The sequence below is a fragment of the Eriocheir sinensis genome, chromosome 56, assembly GCF_024679095.1.
Source record: "Eriocheir sinensis breed Jianghai 21 chromosome 56, ASM2467909v1, whole genome shotgun sequence".
In the NCBI taxonomy this organism is placed as follows: Eukaryota; Metazoa; Arthropoda; class Malacostraca; order Decapoda; family Varunidae; genus Eriocheir; species Eriocheir sinensis.
In genome coordinates, this window is record NC_066564.1 from 10,417,939 (window position 1) to 10,433,555 (window position 15,617).

General features: G+C 40.4%; 1 protein-coding gene across 3 annotated transcripts; it reads left to right on the forward strand.

Annotated features, from left to right (window-relative positions):
* The first annotated feature begins 85 nt into the window (after positions 1-85).
* Positions 86-14,522, forward strand: LOC126984288 (DNA repair-scaffolding protein-like). 3 transcript variants are annotated; one of them, XM_050837912.1, is made up of 15 exons: positions 86-219; positions 1,462-1,546; positions 2,110-3,339; positions 3,540-3,709; positions 4,312-4,851; positions 5,494-5,633; positions 6,681-6,823; positions 6,987-7,096; positions 7,902-8,090; positions 9,065-9,293; positions 10,383-10,662; positions 11,092-11,229; positions 12,063-12,268; positions 12,798-12,854; positions 13,244-14,522. In XM_050837912.1, exons 2-15 carry the CDS (start codon positions 1,541-1,543, stop codon positions 13,364-13,366), a joined length of 3,561 nt encoding a protein of 1,186 aa, XP_050693869.1. In that variant the 5' UTR covers positions 86-219; positions 1,462-1,540; the 3' UTR covers positions 13,367-14,522. The 3 variants fall into 3 exon arrangements, with proteins under 3 accessions (XP_050693869.1, XP_050693871.1, XP_050693870.1); XM_050837914.1 differs by having other exon boundaries at positions 13,277-14,522; XM_050837913.1 differs by having other exon boundaries at positions 195-275.
* Positions 14,523-15,617: the final 1,095 nt, after the last annotated feature.

Sequence of the window (15,617 nt, forward strand, 5' to 3'; positions counted from 1 at the left end):
TCACTGCAACCTATGCACTTTGTATCGTTTCAGTTCAGTTCAGGTTCAGTTCAGTATGAGTTGGACACAGTAACATGACCACTAACCCAGCTTCAGCAACGACATCTGCATGGCCTTACGCGCACTCTACACCATAGAACTCTGTGGCCAAAATCCAGCAGCTCGTCGCGAACCCAAACAAAAACATGAAACCCGCCAACACTTCGTCCGTCCGGCAAGGTGTTGCACCTAAAAAGTTATCGTCGATGCACATGTTTGTAGGATTTAGTGAATGAGTGAGTCTGTGTCTTCGGTGCTTTCTTGAAATCTGCCCTACATGTATCCCTTAGTCCCATTCTTTATAAGTTTGATTAAATTCTAACCTCAGTACTCTATTAATCACAGCATACACCTAGTAGTCTAAATAATAATTAATACTCCCATCAATGTAAAGTGAGCTGTGCAAGGTACACAACTCAGTCTTTTTTACTTAATTGTCTTATACTTAGTAATATACAAACCCCAATAGGCTGGCGTACCTATAGATTTCAGCTGCCCCTTTTTATCCCTATTTCGTATACCTCAAATTGCCTAACTTGTGCACATGGGGTGGCAACCAGGTGAGCTCAGTAATTTTGCCATATCATAGTCACTTTGCCATGTTTCCGATGTCTAAGTGATGATTAGTAAAAATACCAGCTTATCGCTTCCTAATTTGATGATCTATGTATAAGGAAACAACCCCACCTTACCCTAATGGCAGGTATCCTATCACAGTGAAATAGTGATGGCCATTTATAGGGAAGTGGGCATTAGGGAGGATTGGAGAAATAAATAGTATGATTTATGGTTCCTAGGTTTAGGGCCCTAGTTTTTCGTTTTTCTCAAATATTATTTTCTACAATTTTAAATAGAGAATAAATCAGCACAATATAACCCCTTGGACATTGTGTTATTTTGAGAAGTGCAAAAATTAAGGTATAGCAGAATTACATGAGAAAACAGAACAAAGTCACCACTGAATTTACATAGATACTGCCATTGTGTTTTTTAAACTTACAGAACCCCACATAAGCCTAATGGATAGTAATATATTAACCCTAAAATAATACTGTAGCTTATTGCCACTTTAAATATGGTTATCATTGCTTCATAGCATAGTGATCTGTTGAGGGGTCGAGAAGACAGTCACATGGAGAAGCAAGAAAGGAAGTGCCTAGCTGCCAGAGAGTCTGTTTGAGGATAGTTGGAATATTTAATGTCTGCTTTTTACTTGTTACATTCATCTCAAAATATACAATACATGCCCAAGGAGTTTTCATGTATGTTGATTTGATTTCTACTCTCAAATTTGTGGAAAATTATCTTTTTATTAAAGACAGGGACCTAATATGAATCTTAACCAAATAAACTAAAATTTTAAGTTTTGATCCAATATACATTAGTATAGTCCATATGCATACAACTTATGGTTACTTTCAGGAAGCTGTGATGGTTGTGGAATAATTCCTGGCGCAATATACATCGTTTGAAATTGCATGAGGGTCAGACCAGTGCAACTATGGCCGTAAGTGCTTTTGAAATTTTGTGCGCAGAAAATGTATGACTGTACACTCCACCTCCTCAAAATAGCATACCTGCCTTCATTTTATAGTTTTAAGAATTTAAAATTTTCCTCAATGTTAAAATACTACAATAATAAGAAAATATGTTAGTAAATATAAATATGATTGCTATCAAAGAAAGGCAGCTCACTAAAAGTAACCTGAGCCTTCCATATACTAACATTCACAATAAAAATTCTGCCTGGAACCATGCCAAATCTATTCTTCAACTTACCAAAAACTCTTTCATTGATATAAATTGTCAAAATCTTGCTAACTCTAATTTTTCGAAAGATTTCTGGCATCTAGCCATAAAACATCTTAACTACCATACTTCACTTTTTTTCTATTTTCCACCTCTCTGTGATCCTGATAGCTCTACAGCTGTTACATATATCTCTAAAGTTGGACTCTTCACTCACACTTTTTTCAGAAAACTCCACTATGGGGTTGCATCTCATCATTTTATTTCAGAGAGGAAATACAAAGTTATATTTTTTGTAATTTTTCTTTTCATATTTGACAGAAGTGGCACAACAGAGCAGCCATCTTAGCAGAGTTCACCAATTCATTATCAAAGGAGTCTGCTGGAGAAGATTTTGCCATAGATTGCTCAAGCAGTGATGAAGAGGTGCCACTTAACCCAAGAGTGCCAGTTATCCTGTCCTCATGTCTTTCCACCTCTACCAGGTTGCCAAAGAAGACAAAATATGAGATGAATAAGTCTGAAAGTTATGATTCCTTCAAAAAACATCAACATAACAAAGCTCATAGTCCTTCAAGACCTTCAGATTCAGGCCAAGAGGCACCCGCTGCCAGAAGAAAGGGACATATCAAGAATCAGGAACAAGCCGAAGAGAGAACACCTGTGAGTAAAGTATGGAGTCATGAGAAATTGAATTTGTCTAATACTGGAGGTTTTTCACCAGTCTGCACCACCCCTCTCACGAGTAAAATTAAAAGTGAAATAGACATCAACGACCCAGGGATAATATTTCCCTCAAGTGAAGCTACTTATGATGAAGCCTCAACACACAGTAGTGGAGCTTATGCTAATGCTTTTGAGCCTCCGTCACCAGTTCTTGGATGGAGAAGAACTGGGGCCTGGTCTTGTTCACCACTTATCAAGGCAAAAAAGACCAAAGTTAAAACCTGCTCCTCTGCACCTGGTTCTCATAAGGTGCCAAAGAGAAAGCTAGCCATCAGTAAGACTGCCTCTGTAAAAAGGCAAATAATCACTGAGGATGAAGCAGTCCAAACAAATCTGAACTTTAATGCAGGTAGAGAAGCAGAAAAAGAAAATCAAAGCAATTTAAACATAGACTCAGTCAGTAGTGATGTCAATTGTAATACAAAAACAGGGAATCTAAATGAATCTCATGGTTATGACAGAGAATCCAGAGTGACTCAAGATGGAAGCCAAGGCCAAGACACAAATTCATACCCACTTCTGCGACCTGAAGCCTTTAAAAGTGAGCAGTCAGTGTTAAGCCAGTCAAGTGACCATTGTATAAGGCAAGTTGTCCTGCCAAGATGTGAAGCCCAAAGTAATTCCACGTTTTCAAATAGTGACTTGCAGTCATCAGCCTTGACAGATCTCAGTCCCTTACAGGAAACACCAGAACACTGTGTTGATCACCAAGCATCTCAGATCATTGTTGTGGCATCTGAAGGAACAGACAGTCAAGTGGACTACAACATTGAAATGCCTCTTACACCCAGCAAACACTCCTTGGAGGGAACAGATGTGTCTGAGGTAAGTTTACTTTGATTTCTTGTTTGCTTTGATTTTAACAAAAAAAATGCAAGAAGAAATAGTTTTTGCTTTTGAATGAAAAGTTTCACACATGTAAATTGACAAAATTCTTTTGGGCAAATGACAAATTAAAATAATTTAATATAACTGACTGATGGTTTTATATTTTTTTTTAAATGTTACATTTTTACTTACTGCAGGGCATTGATATATCTGGAGCCCAAGCCTCCCATGACTTGAGTTTACTAGAAGCAGAGGGCGGTGCAAGGTCTGGCTTTGACTGGGTGAAGCACCTCCAGACACCCCAGAAATTAACAAACGATGAGAATACTGGAGATGGCGTTGAGTCTTGCAAGAAGAAGTTAATGAAGTAAGTTATTTTTTGTCTAATAGGGAAGGTCAGTGGTTCCCAAACTTTTCTGGTTGTGACCCTAAATACAGTCTTGATCTGGCCTGGCGACCCTAGATGCATGAACATGTAGCATTTATTTCCAATTGTGTATTTTTATATGTTACACTTTCAGATATTTATGATTTTATCCTCCACCTCCTCGCTGTCTGCTTGGCAGACGAGTATTATACGTAAATGCTACTCATTTTGTATTGTATATGTATGAATTCTTTATTACAATGCTACTTTTGTTAGTATGTGCTTAAGAGAATCTTCCTGATATCCTACTGAAGTAATTCAACTACATTCCTGAAATATCTATATCTTTTTAATTCTTGTTTTCAGTGCATTTGGATTTCTCTTCATCTCATGCCTTTGTTAATGTTAGTCAACCTATATCTTTTTACACCCCATTTGGTTTCAGAAATATTGGGTACAGATTTCTTCTCCCACTTTCTTTAATAATTCAGGAACACTTTCTGGCAATGCCAATATTGCATCTAATAATATGGATTGCCTACTCAGTGATTTTTTCCTTTCAGAACTTAAACAATAGTTGATTGAGAATGTCCCCATTTTAGAGATGGCCTGGCAGAGCAACTGAAGCATTTGCTGATGTCCTGGAGGTCAGACATCAGTATGTGGAGCCACGAGTTGTCCCTCACAACCCTTCGTGGGGTATCTCCAAGACAGTCCTCACCTCTGCCATACAATGTGCTGCACCCCACTGACGCCATAAAGGGTGTGGTGAAACTGCAGCCTCAGGAAAAGAAAAGCGAGATGAAGCTTCTGCATTCTCCAGCAGTAAGAAACTTGCAAGATTTGCTGATCGAGAACTCTGCATCTACACCCGGTACTCCTCCTCCTCGCAAAATATCCCAAAAGTACCTGGAACTAGAACTGTTAGAGGTGGGAGGGTTGTTGCCCACTAATGCAGCAATGTGTGAAATTATGGACAGCAATGTGAAGGGCTTCCGGACGTCTAAGAGTATAAAGACAGAAAATGATGAAGGAAATGAAACGGGAGAGACTGGGAAAAAATTTCTTGTGTTCTTTGCTCTTAGTGAACACAATGTTACCTCTCTTTGTAAGCTTGACACTGTTAAAATCTATGCTCCTTGGTAAGTTATGAGGGACACCTTTTTTACACCTTTTTTATCATCCATCAGTCATCCTTTTAACCACAAAGTATTCATGAAGGTAGTGCAGCTTAGTAGTCTTCCTTACCTTAGCAATTGCCATCACTAAAGAATGTGAACCTTTCACAACTATGTACAGCAATGACGATGAAAATTGCTCAGAAAGGCAAGAGGGGGAAAACGACTGGTATAATAATACGTTTATGTAAAGGGACACTTGATAAATGAAACAGCATGTGATAAAGTGTAGAGATTTAGTTTAAGACATTTTCAATAGTGTGATAAGGCAAAATATTGGTATTTCACAGTACAGTGTAGAAAAAAAACATTTTGAGGAGTGAGTTGAGGCTGACAGATCAGAATTAGAAATATGAATGATAGAAAAGATGAGTATTCAAGACACACCCACCAAAAACACAACTAAAAATACGTTGATCAAGGGTTGTGGTAGCAACTAACATTTTTCCTCTTGGTTTATTGACTCACATTAATTCAAATTTGGCAAGCTCTCTCAAGCACCAGTTAGTTACCAAATGTGAGACTACTGTACATATGTTTTAAAATTACATTATTTCCATGATAACCAATAACTGTGCAGAAATAAAGGGAACTGGGGCATTTCAGGCAAAACCTCAGTGTCCCCGGCCATGATGTTCCAGCACTCTTCACCTCCTGCTTCAAATTCAGCCCAAAAGAGAAGGGACCTCCCCCCTCGCCAGCTGGTAACAGAAAAGGTGTCCTCACCTGGACCTGCAGTTGCTCAGGTATGGTACTTTTTTGTACTCTATTTACCCGGTTGCAGCGACGGGCCAAATTTGTGGCTTTACCATGTAGCAGCGATGGGCCAAATTTGTGGCTTTACCGTGTAGCAGCGGTGGGCCAAATTTGTGCCATGATTTAAACCCCCCAAAATAGATGATACATAATCTGATCACAAATGCTTTGATATATATTATGAAATGGTTTGTGTGAGGGGTGATTTTTTCTCATTTTTCTTGCTTGGGGGACCATTAAAAAACATGATCCCTGCTGCTTCCAGGTTGATCATTGTCTTATCCCTTGAACTTAAGCCAGCATTAAGTGAAAATCTTAATATTATATACTTAACTATCATGCAAGACTGATTGTCTATTCTGAATTTCATCTTGAACTTTTCCTTAAAAATTCTTAAAAATCCCAGTCATTCTTTTCTATCCCCTACCCAATTATTGGGACCTTCAGTGTAGGCTGGTCTGCTCCTCAAAGACTCTGAGGATATTGTCAGTTGTGTGGTGCCAAAGATTGAGTATAAAGTCATGAGCATGGTCTCAAATATTTCCTCTCCTAAGTTCAGGGGTCTACAGCATGAAAGCATAGGTTTTAACCCAGTAGCAGCAGGGATCATGTTTCTTAATGGTCCCTCTAAGCAAAAAAAAAGAGAAAAAATTACCCCTCACACAAACCATTTCATAATACATATCAAACCATTTGTGATCAGATTATGTATCATCTTTTTTTTGGGGGGTTATATCATGGCACAAATTTGGTCCGTCGCTGCTACACGGTAAAGCCACAAATTTGGCCCATCGCTGCTACATGGTAAAGCCACACGGGTTAAGGACAAGAGGATTTCTGTCAGGACTGTAAGCTATCTCTCCTCTCACCTTAGTCTGTCGCTGGTATGGTAATGATAATATTTCACAACTTGTGGGGTGTATATTATTTACTAATTACTTCTACATAATTTGACACACCTGAGATGTGTGAGATTTAACAAACCTGAGGACTTTAAACTGTTTTCAGTTATCATTTTTGTGTTACTTATGTTTCAGAGAGAACAGCACCAACGTCTTTGTGCAATGTTCAGTCTTGCTCCTTCCCTTGGGTGTCCCGTGGACAGGCTGGCCACCCTCAGCAGCCTGGCTTGGACTCAGGCTTCACCACCATCAAGGACACACCTGAAACACCCCCGCGGGTACACTCATCACCATGGTTTCTGTTCTTCATGGTTGGATATTCAAGATCTTCCCTAAAAAATATATATGCTAATAATGATTTCCGTTCAAATCACTGCTTCTATAAAAAGAGCTAAGAGTTAAGTGACTTTTCAGCTTAAGTACTTCTCATTTGCTCTTCAGAATGGCAAGCTGAGGGCAGGCACCATCCTTGAGGCCCTAGAGAAGTGTGGTGGTGTGTCAGCAGTGCCAGTCAGCATCACCGTCAGGCTTCATCGCACCATCACTCGAAGGTACAGAGAAGAACGTTTGCTTAACCCGCCCGCTGTGATTGGCACAGCCAGGTAACATATAGTCCCAGATCTTTCTCTGCCTCTGTGGTGGATAGTGGAGTGTTTCCCATGTGGTATTGGTATGCTGGATATCCCTCCCAAGGTGAATGACTTTATATTTTTCTTCATTAAATTGTAGCAGCCACTTTTTGTTCCATTCCTGTAGCTTAGTGACATCTTCTTGTAGGAAATCCGCATTCAAGGGGTTAACCAATATGAGTTAACAGTGTGTCCTCCTAAAGAGAAATAACTTAACACTTAGATTTCTAAACAGATATATAACATGATAATAATAATAATAATATAATACACGAGAATTGATCTCTTAAAGGAGTCAGAGTAGGAGATACTTTCAATCAACTCTGACTCCAATTCCAGGTAAAACTAGGTGACCTTTCAATTCTTGACTCTGACCTTGACTCAAGTTCGACACCCCTGGTATAAATACTGTCTGTTTCTATGCAGTTTTATTTTTTCTTTGTGGGCATGGCTTGGTCTTGTTGACTGAGCTTATATGTTTTCTTGGTGAGACATTCAGTCATACTCACAGTGCCAGTCCACTCACATAGAAAAGTCTAAAAATAGTACTTTGCAACATAAACATATAGCCTGGCTGGTGGTTCAATACCCCTTTGAATGCAGGTTCCCTCATGAGGTAAGAGTGGTGACCGATTAGAGCAATGCATGGCAGTGTACAGGAGGTAGTGATTTATTCAATAGTAATTATCAGAAATAACTAATAACACTATTTTTGTATTTATCTTAGAAAGACCTCAGCAACTGTGGATGCCTGGGAGTTACTGGGACAAGATGCAGCAGGTCAGTTTTGCTTAGTGAAGATTCCAAACCGTCCCCTTGCACAGGACCTGAAGAAACCCATCAGTGACCAGACTGACAGCAGTGCCACCCACACCTTCACCCACCTCACCATGGCTCAGCGGCTCACCAACACCCAGTGAGTCAGAAACATCACAAAAATTGTTTTAATTTGTAATCAAAGGAAGTGTGCTAATGTTACTAACCTGAATGGTTAATTGAAAGGGACATTCATGCATTCGTCTTCGGTGGCATTGGAGTGAGGTGTTGTCCGCTCCCTGGTTGGAGTGAGAATGGCTCATGGTTTGTTTGGTCAGCTCACCACTGAACCAAACCCTGCATTTACTGAACTTGTTTAGTAAATCACTGCATATAGTGGCCTGGCCTAAAAGGTTTATTAACCCCTTCAACACGAGGACGCGTATACTGCGTCCTTGCGTGCCCCGTACCATATCCAAGGACGCGCATACTGCATCCTGGCTCGCTTTAGCCAATATACGAGTTATTTTATCTCTATATTTATGCTTACATTTCAAAATTATCAATTAATTTATGTTTCTTTATGTGCACCATTTAATTCTGCATGTTTTCATATATAATACATGATGATTGTGTTGAGTTTATGGCCGAAAACTTGTCATATTCAATAGCGACATTTGAAATTTGGCATGTTCAGCGATCCTGGATACGGCGTGGGGGCTGTTTTGGCCGGGCCGTAGTGAGTTTCTTTATGTGCACTATTTATTTCTGCATGTTTTTATATATAATACATGATGGTTATGTTGAATTTATGGCTGAAAACTTGTTATATTCAATAGCAACATTTGAAATTTGGCGTGCATGCTGATCCCAGATACGGCGCGGGGCGCCGTTTTGGCCCGGCTGTAGTGAAGGGGTTAAAGCTGAGAGTAGTTGTATCATATTCCACAGAAGTGAGACTCTACTGTCTTTCAGTTTGATATTTAATTACTTTGATACAATATAAAGAAATATGTAACAAGCTTTTATTTTAATTTGTATACAGAAAAAAGTTCAACAACCTAATCTTGAAAACAAACTTTTATAAGACAGGTACACTTGGCACACATGCTTTCTAATTTTTTTAAATTTCAGGGACCCTGGGCTGTTTTCTCTGATCAGCTCCCTGCATAAATCTTACCAGAGCACTGTTTTGAGGGACTCTCAGCTACAGCCACTCTTCCATGACCTGGCATCCCGTCCCCCTCAGACTTGTTGTTATGTCTTGATAGCCAGCCTTGGAGTGACCAAAGTGCTGCATAATGAAGAGCAGGTCACACTTCCCATCAGTCTCCCCCAGTGGTCCCTGCAAGAGGCTCATACAGTAAGGCTTAAGAGTACAGGTAGTCCAAGGTTTTGAAGGAGTACATTACAAGAAACCTCTAGTAATAACAATTGGTTGCATTGACATTAAAGTTATCCACAATACTATTAATCAGTCCATAATTGTAGTAATTAAATTACCAGGTGCCATCTTATGAGATGATAAAGTATTTGAATGATGCAAATTAATAGCACAGTAGGCACACTTACTACGTGATTTTATGTAGTGGGAATACATGTTCTTCTGGGAAAACAGTATATAGGTAGCACTCCCCTGACTGACTGGCCTATTTTGTGCTGCTGCCTCCCCTGCCAAGCGCCGCACAGCCATGCCCTCACCACAGGGCACCAAGAAGGCGCACATACATGTAAAAACAAATGCTATGCATGACATAAACCGGACATAATACCGTACAAAACCTTAGAATGACTGGTGACGAGTTGCCGAGGATGAGGTAGTGGTGGTGAGGGGTTAAGGGCAGCGATGCTGGCAAAGGAAGGCATGAGGTGCACCTTGTGCTTTTCACACTATCTTACACATGTTACTGTACTCAGTACTCTACTCTTTCAGCACTTGTTTCTGTTTTGTTTTGTCTGGCTGGCTGGAGTGTCGGCTTGAGTGTGGAATTTGCTAGTTCCTTCATTCCTAACACCCACCTTGCGCACTTTAAGTTTGTGGATTGTACTTTCAGGTCTTTGCGTAGTGTGAAGACTCATGGGGGGGGGGGTGCCTGCTGTATTTTGCTTTGAAAAGACAAAAGAAGTGGTCTGAGAAATAATCCATTTTTTTACATCAGATGTCACCGTTCGTGGCCCAAGTATACTCATTTTCATGACGCAGCAGCTGCCACTTGCATGAGTCATCTATCTGTCCACCTCATTCCTTGACTTACCTCTCCCTTTAGCACTCGATACCTCTTTCATGTATTCCTTCTTACACACTCCCATTCACACCACAGTTGCTGTGTAGATTCACACTTATATGTTGTATAAAGTAAATAAGGATGTATCCCAAGATGCAGTTTTGTAGCTCTGAATAATGGTTTTGCTAGTGATCAAACAATATAACTGAAACAACTCCTCTTGACAGGTGGTGTGTGATGGCCAGCGGGGCAGCATTAGTGTATATGCACTGTACAAGTCTGGCTCCAGCCTTTATGTCATGTGTCCCACGTCCTGTCAGAAAATGAGTCCCACCTTATTCAGTAGAGAGAAGGGAACTGGAAGCAGTTGCAAGGAGGACTCACAATCACAAGTGAACATATTGACTCGCAGAGTTCAGTTAATGGGAGCTACCTTACCACCCTGGATTCCAGAGAGTGGCACTGTAATGGTGACTGTCCTACTAAAGGATGTTGTTGTATGGCATGGTAAGTAAATCACTCTTTCCTTAGATGTTTCAAGGAGAGGAGGTGTCCCACAGATAGATGCAACCGTCCAGGGTTCCATCTTAAGAAACTGAGTGACCTGGCATGCACTCAGGAGTGTGCACTGGCAGTCTCAAATCGGTTTGAAGTGCTTGGTACTGTGGAGAACCTGGAGAGTTGTGGGATGCCTTTAAACGTGAAATTCTCAAAGCTGCCAAAGAGTGCAGTGGAGAGTTCTGGATACTTGAGGATTCCAGACATCCAGGGACCGGATAGTCAGGGTTTTACTGCTGTAGGTTTCTTACTGCCAAATCCAGCTAGTTATTTGTTTCAGACTACTTTATTACAGAACAAAAAATATCTAATATATCTCATTGTGTTGCTGCTAAAGAATGTTAAATAGCTCTGTGCAATTTTTACTGTTCTTTTCAGGGAATGTGGTTGTGGATGAATACAGCTCCATAGAGCTACAGAAGGAGGCCAGAACAACAGTTGATGTGTTATCCCTGAAGGAGGTCCTTTCCCCTTTGTCAAGGCTGTCTCAGCAGGACTGTCTCACCCTTGTGTCAGGTTGGTGGAGCTGAAAACTTTTGTTACTTTATATTTACATGCTCAGAATACTACACACCCTCATTAACACCTTAGAACCACAATCTGTGTAGCATGTTTCCTCTTTCCTCCAAACACAATTAGGGATTAAGTTTTCAGCTTTCACTTTATTTTTACTTTTATTTATTTATTTATTTTTGTTTACATTCAGGGAGGCAGTTTTAGGATAAAACATAACCAAAATAAAAGCCTGCAAACCACTGCACATGAACAGTGAGTCTGAAGTTTTAAAAGAATAATTAATTTAGCTTGGAGAAATATCTTAGTACTCCCATTCTGGAGGTATTCAAGTTGCAGGAAGGAAGAAATACAGATGAAGGATGGCTGTTCCATAACTGACAAGTGAAAGGGATGAAAAATGAAGATGCTGGTTAACTCTCATTAGAAATTTAGACAGCATATGGTAGGGTCAGGCCTATCTGGATGGGCAACAAAGCGCTCTCAACCACCCTGAGCTATTTCCTCCTTTCACCAAGTATCCTGATATGCAATTTTAAATGTACAGAGTTGGTTTAACCCATCCACTGCGATTGGAATGGATTTGGCTTTCACTGGTAGCCTGGAAACATATACACCCAGGTCTCTCTCTGCCTCCATGGTGGATAGTGGAGTGTTTCCCATGTGGTATTGGTATGCTGGATATCCCCTCCCAAGGTGCAGGACTTTACATTTTTCTTCATTGAATTGTAGCAGCCATTCTTTGTTCCATTCCTGTAGCTTGGTGAGGTCTTCTTGTTGGAAATCTGCAGTCAAGGGGTTAAATTCTCACAAATATTTTTTTCATATTCTTACAGGCACCATAATCAATGTAGATAAGGAAAATGCTTTCATCTACTTGACGTGTGGAAACTGTATGAGTGACAAGGTGCAAGAAGTAGAGGGTGGCTTGGTGGACTGTTCATGGTGTGACGGGAGATCAACTCTTCCAAGCAGAACTTACTCCTTAGAGGTGTGGCTTGACTGTGGTCCTGATCTTCAGCATGCTGTTGTCAAGGTCAAGGTAAGTGAAACATATTCCTTAAGCTTTTGTAAATGTTAAGATTAATTGCTCCATGATATATATATATTGAGTGCTTGAAGACCCAGACCTCCTCCAAGATGTAGATTTATATATTCTGGTAAGTCCTTTCATAAGTCTAATTTTCATCTGTCAATTTAAACATATATATTATCTCATCTATCAAGCCCATTCAAAGGGAACTTGCAAGAGAGACTCATTTCTTAACAACATAATCATTAGATATTGTTCTGTTTTCATATCACTAAGCTAAACTAATTAAGAAAAATATGGCTGCATGTTGTGTGATGGTTAAAACAACAGACACTGTGTGATGCTGTGGTTGAGGGAGACTCCTCATCTCCCTTGTTCCTCACTTATATCTAGTGAATAAACTTTACCAAAAAACTCTAATATGATGCTACAGAGTATGATATATGGAGCAGCACCTTGAACTTGCACACAGTTTACCATAGTATACAGAGCCTGAAATATAGCATTCTTTTTGTAATTACTTTAATACTTTTTTCAGCTGTCTCAGAAAACTATAGAGAAGCTGCTGTCAACCACTTCTGAGCCACAGGAAGAGGTTTGTACTGTAATGCAATCCTATAAAGCCTTAGTATTTATTGATTATATATTCATGATTTATTTGGAGAAAAAAATGGTACTGTCATCACACCTAGTATGCCTCTAAGAAGTGTTGACAGAAATAGCTTATTCCTTATCTGATCTTACTATTCATGTTGCTGGGTTACCTTTAAGTTTTATTGAAGTTATTTAATATATGGGAAAGGTGATTAGTGAAATACATTGAAACCTCCAAGTTGACACAATCGCCATCTTATAAATCTCCAAGAAGGGAATATAGCGTTTGGGCAGACTCAAAAGCTTTATTGTACTGCTTTATGTTTAGACTGTATTAAGTAAGTACCTCACTGTTAGTGTGTTATGTGGCAGGTGTCATGTGTCTTGCAGGAGTACAGTCCTACCCCCTTGCTTGGCCGCCAGGTGGGACCCATGGTATGTGTGTTGCTGCAAATGGAGCACCCCTCTCGCTTCTCTGCTTGCACCTACAATCTGGCTGAATTGCCTCACTAGCAAGCCACGGTATAACCAACCTCAGTGCCACTGCCACCGCCAGCCCCCTTGCCAAGACCTCCCTGGCTGGTGCCGGTGCCAAGACCGAGGTCACCAAGCCTGGCCAGCACAAGCCCAAGCCTCTCAACAACATTCCCAACAGCCACATGCAGGAGGCTGCTGCTGCCACCACTGACTGGGCAGAGTCCAGGGCAGTAACTCCCTCAGCCCCACCAACTTGAGGACCAGGGGAGAGAGCTCTGCCCTGGGTTTGGTTGACCCATTAGCCATGCAATATTGTGCAATTTTACATAACGAAGCTTACAAGTTGTGTCAAGATGGTGACATTAGCCAAATGGCCAGAGAAATTGTTGCGCGGTGAGTTGTGCGGGACCGGGGGTAGTGTTTGTAAACAAGGGAGTCGTCACAGTTATGTGAGTGTGGCCAGGGTCACCTCTGCTTATGAGATTCTATGAATATTTCTTTCAACTTTGATTGCTGTTTCTTGTAAATGGTCACCTGTAAGAGCTGCTGAGAGAATATTGTGAGGGAGCTGTTGGTGGTGGCAGGGCCTGAGAGAGGGGGGCGGGGGGTGAGCTGGTATCTCAGCACCAGGGCCCGGCCTCATAGGGGGCCCGGCCGCCCGGGCAGATGTGTGTAAATTAAGATACTATGTGGCGCTGGGTGGTGGTAGCCAGTTTTGTCTCACTCAGCTGATCCACGGTCCAGTTTGCCTCATCCCCCCCCAAACCTGTGGGGAGTTGTGTGGCTAACAGGTGAACCAAACATGCCCCTGGGTACCAATTAGCTTATTCCTCAAAAGTCAATGCATATAATTTTGCAGAGATGTTTCACGTCAATTACAATGGTCCCAATTAGCTGCAGATAACCCCATTATTATTAGTTAAAAACTCCTGACAAATAGGACATATTACAATGGTCCCAGTTAGCTGCAGACAGCTTCATTATTTTTAATTAAAAACTCTTGACATACAGGACATGTGTAAGGTGCCTCTGTAATTTTTTTTTCACACATGCCTTGGCCTTATTATGTCTGGCAAAGAAGTTTAATAATACCTAAAAACTGAAAAATAGGACATAACAGAGATCTGTGATTTTCAGGAATTCATACTTTGTCAAAGGAACAATAAAATTGTAAAACCTTGTATATACTTTGAAGATGATATATATATATATATATATATATATATATATATATATATATATATATATATATATATATATATATATATATATATATATATATATATATATATATATAGGAAAGCATAACAGCTTATATGGAATATAACCGTTATGCATAGATACTTATAAATATAAATTGTTTGACCATGTATGATGAAAGTAAATGAATAAATGCCAAATTATATCTTACAAAGCACATTTTCTATACCTCATATAAGAAAAATAACTTATATTTTTTCACCTATTTTGGAGGAGTCAATTGTGGAAGGGGGCATAATAAAATACATATAACATGAAACTGCCGTGCAATATTATGTAAGGGAAATATTTCTAAATAATGTTACAGTTGCAGAAGAAATTACTTTATGAGGCCACTGAATGATTACTTTTGCTCAGGCCACAGCTCGGTGGGCAACAGCTAGATTCGTAGTTATAGGTACTTTGAATAGCCATTATTAGCTTTATGATTACTAGCCATCATACCTGGGCACTTCCGCACCTCGGTCCGGACCTCCGCTCCTCCGCACCTGCGGACCGCCAAACGAGGTGCGGAAGCCCGGAAGTGCGGAACGTTTTCAAAAGTGCGGAAGTAACAGGTGCGGACAGGCGAAATTTTGGGTCCAGACTTCCGCACCTGAGATTTTCAAAGATAAAAAACGAAGACGACAAACAGTCCGCGGCATTACTTTCGCGCGTTTTGGCGGGCTGTGTGCTACCAGCTGATCACTGTGTCAATTTTCTTTTTCTTTTCAGAATCTTTTGACATTTAGTGATTCACTGCGATTGTTTAGTGTTTAGTGTTTACAAATAAACATGGACAGATACGTGAAAAGAGGTGATAGCGACAGGAGCAGGAGTGTGTCAGGGGATAGTAGCGTCAATAGCGTGAGCTACAGAACCAGCACGCCTGCACCGTCAGCCTCCAGAACCCCTACGCCGCTGGCGACGTCAGACATTTCCTTTTCTGACGTGGAGCTGGACCCCTTCCAGTGTAATGCCAAAATTTAATTAAGAATGGGAAAATGTAAATTAGGGAGGAATAAGCCGTTACCGCATAGAACATTCC

Coding starts and splice junctions, on each gene's coding strand:
- LOC126984288 (XM_050837912.1), top strand. Junction 7,097..7,901: donor CATCGCACCATCACTCGAAG/GTACAGAGAAGA, acceptor TATTTATCTTAG/AAAGACCTCAGCAACTGTGG. Junction 11,230..12,062: donor CTGTCTCACCCTTGTGTCAG/GTTGGTGGAGCT, acceptor ATATTCTTACAG/GCACCATAATCAATGTAGAT.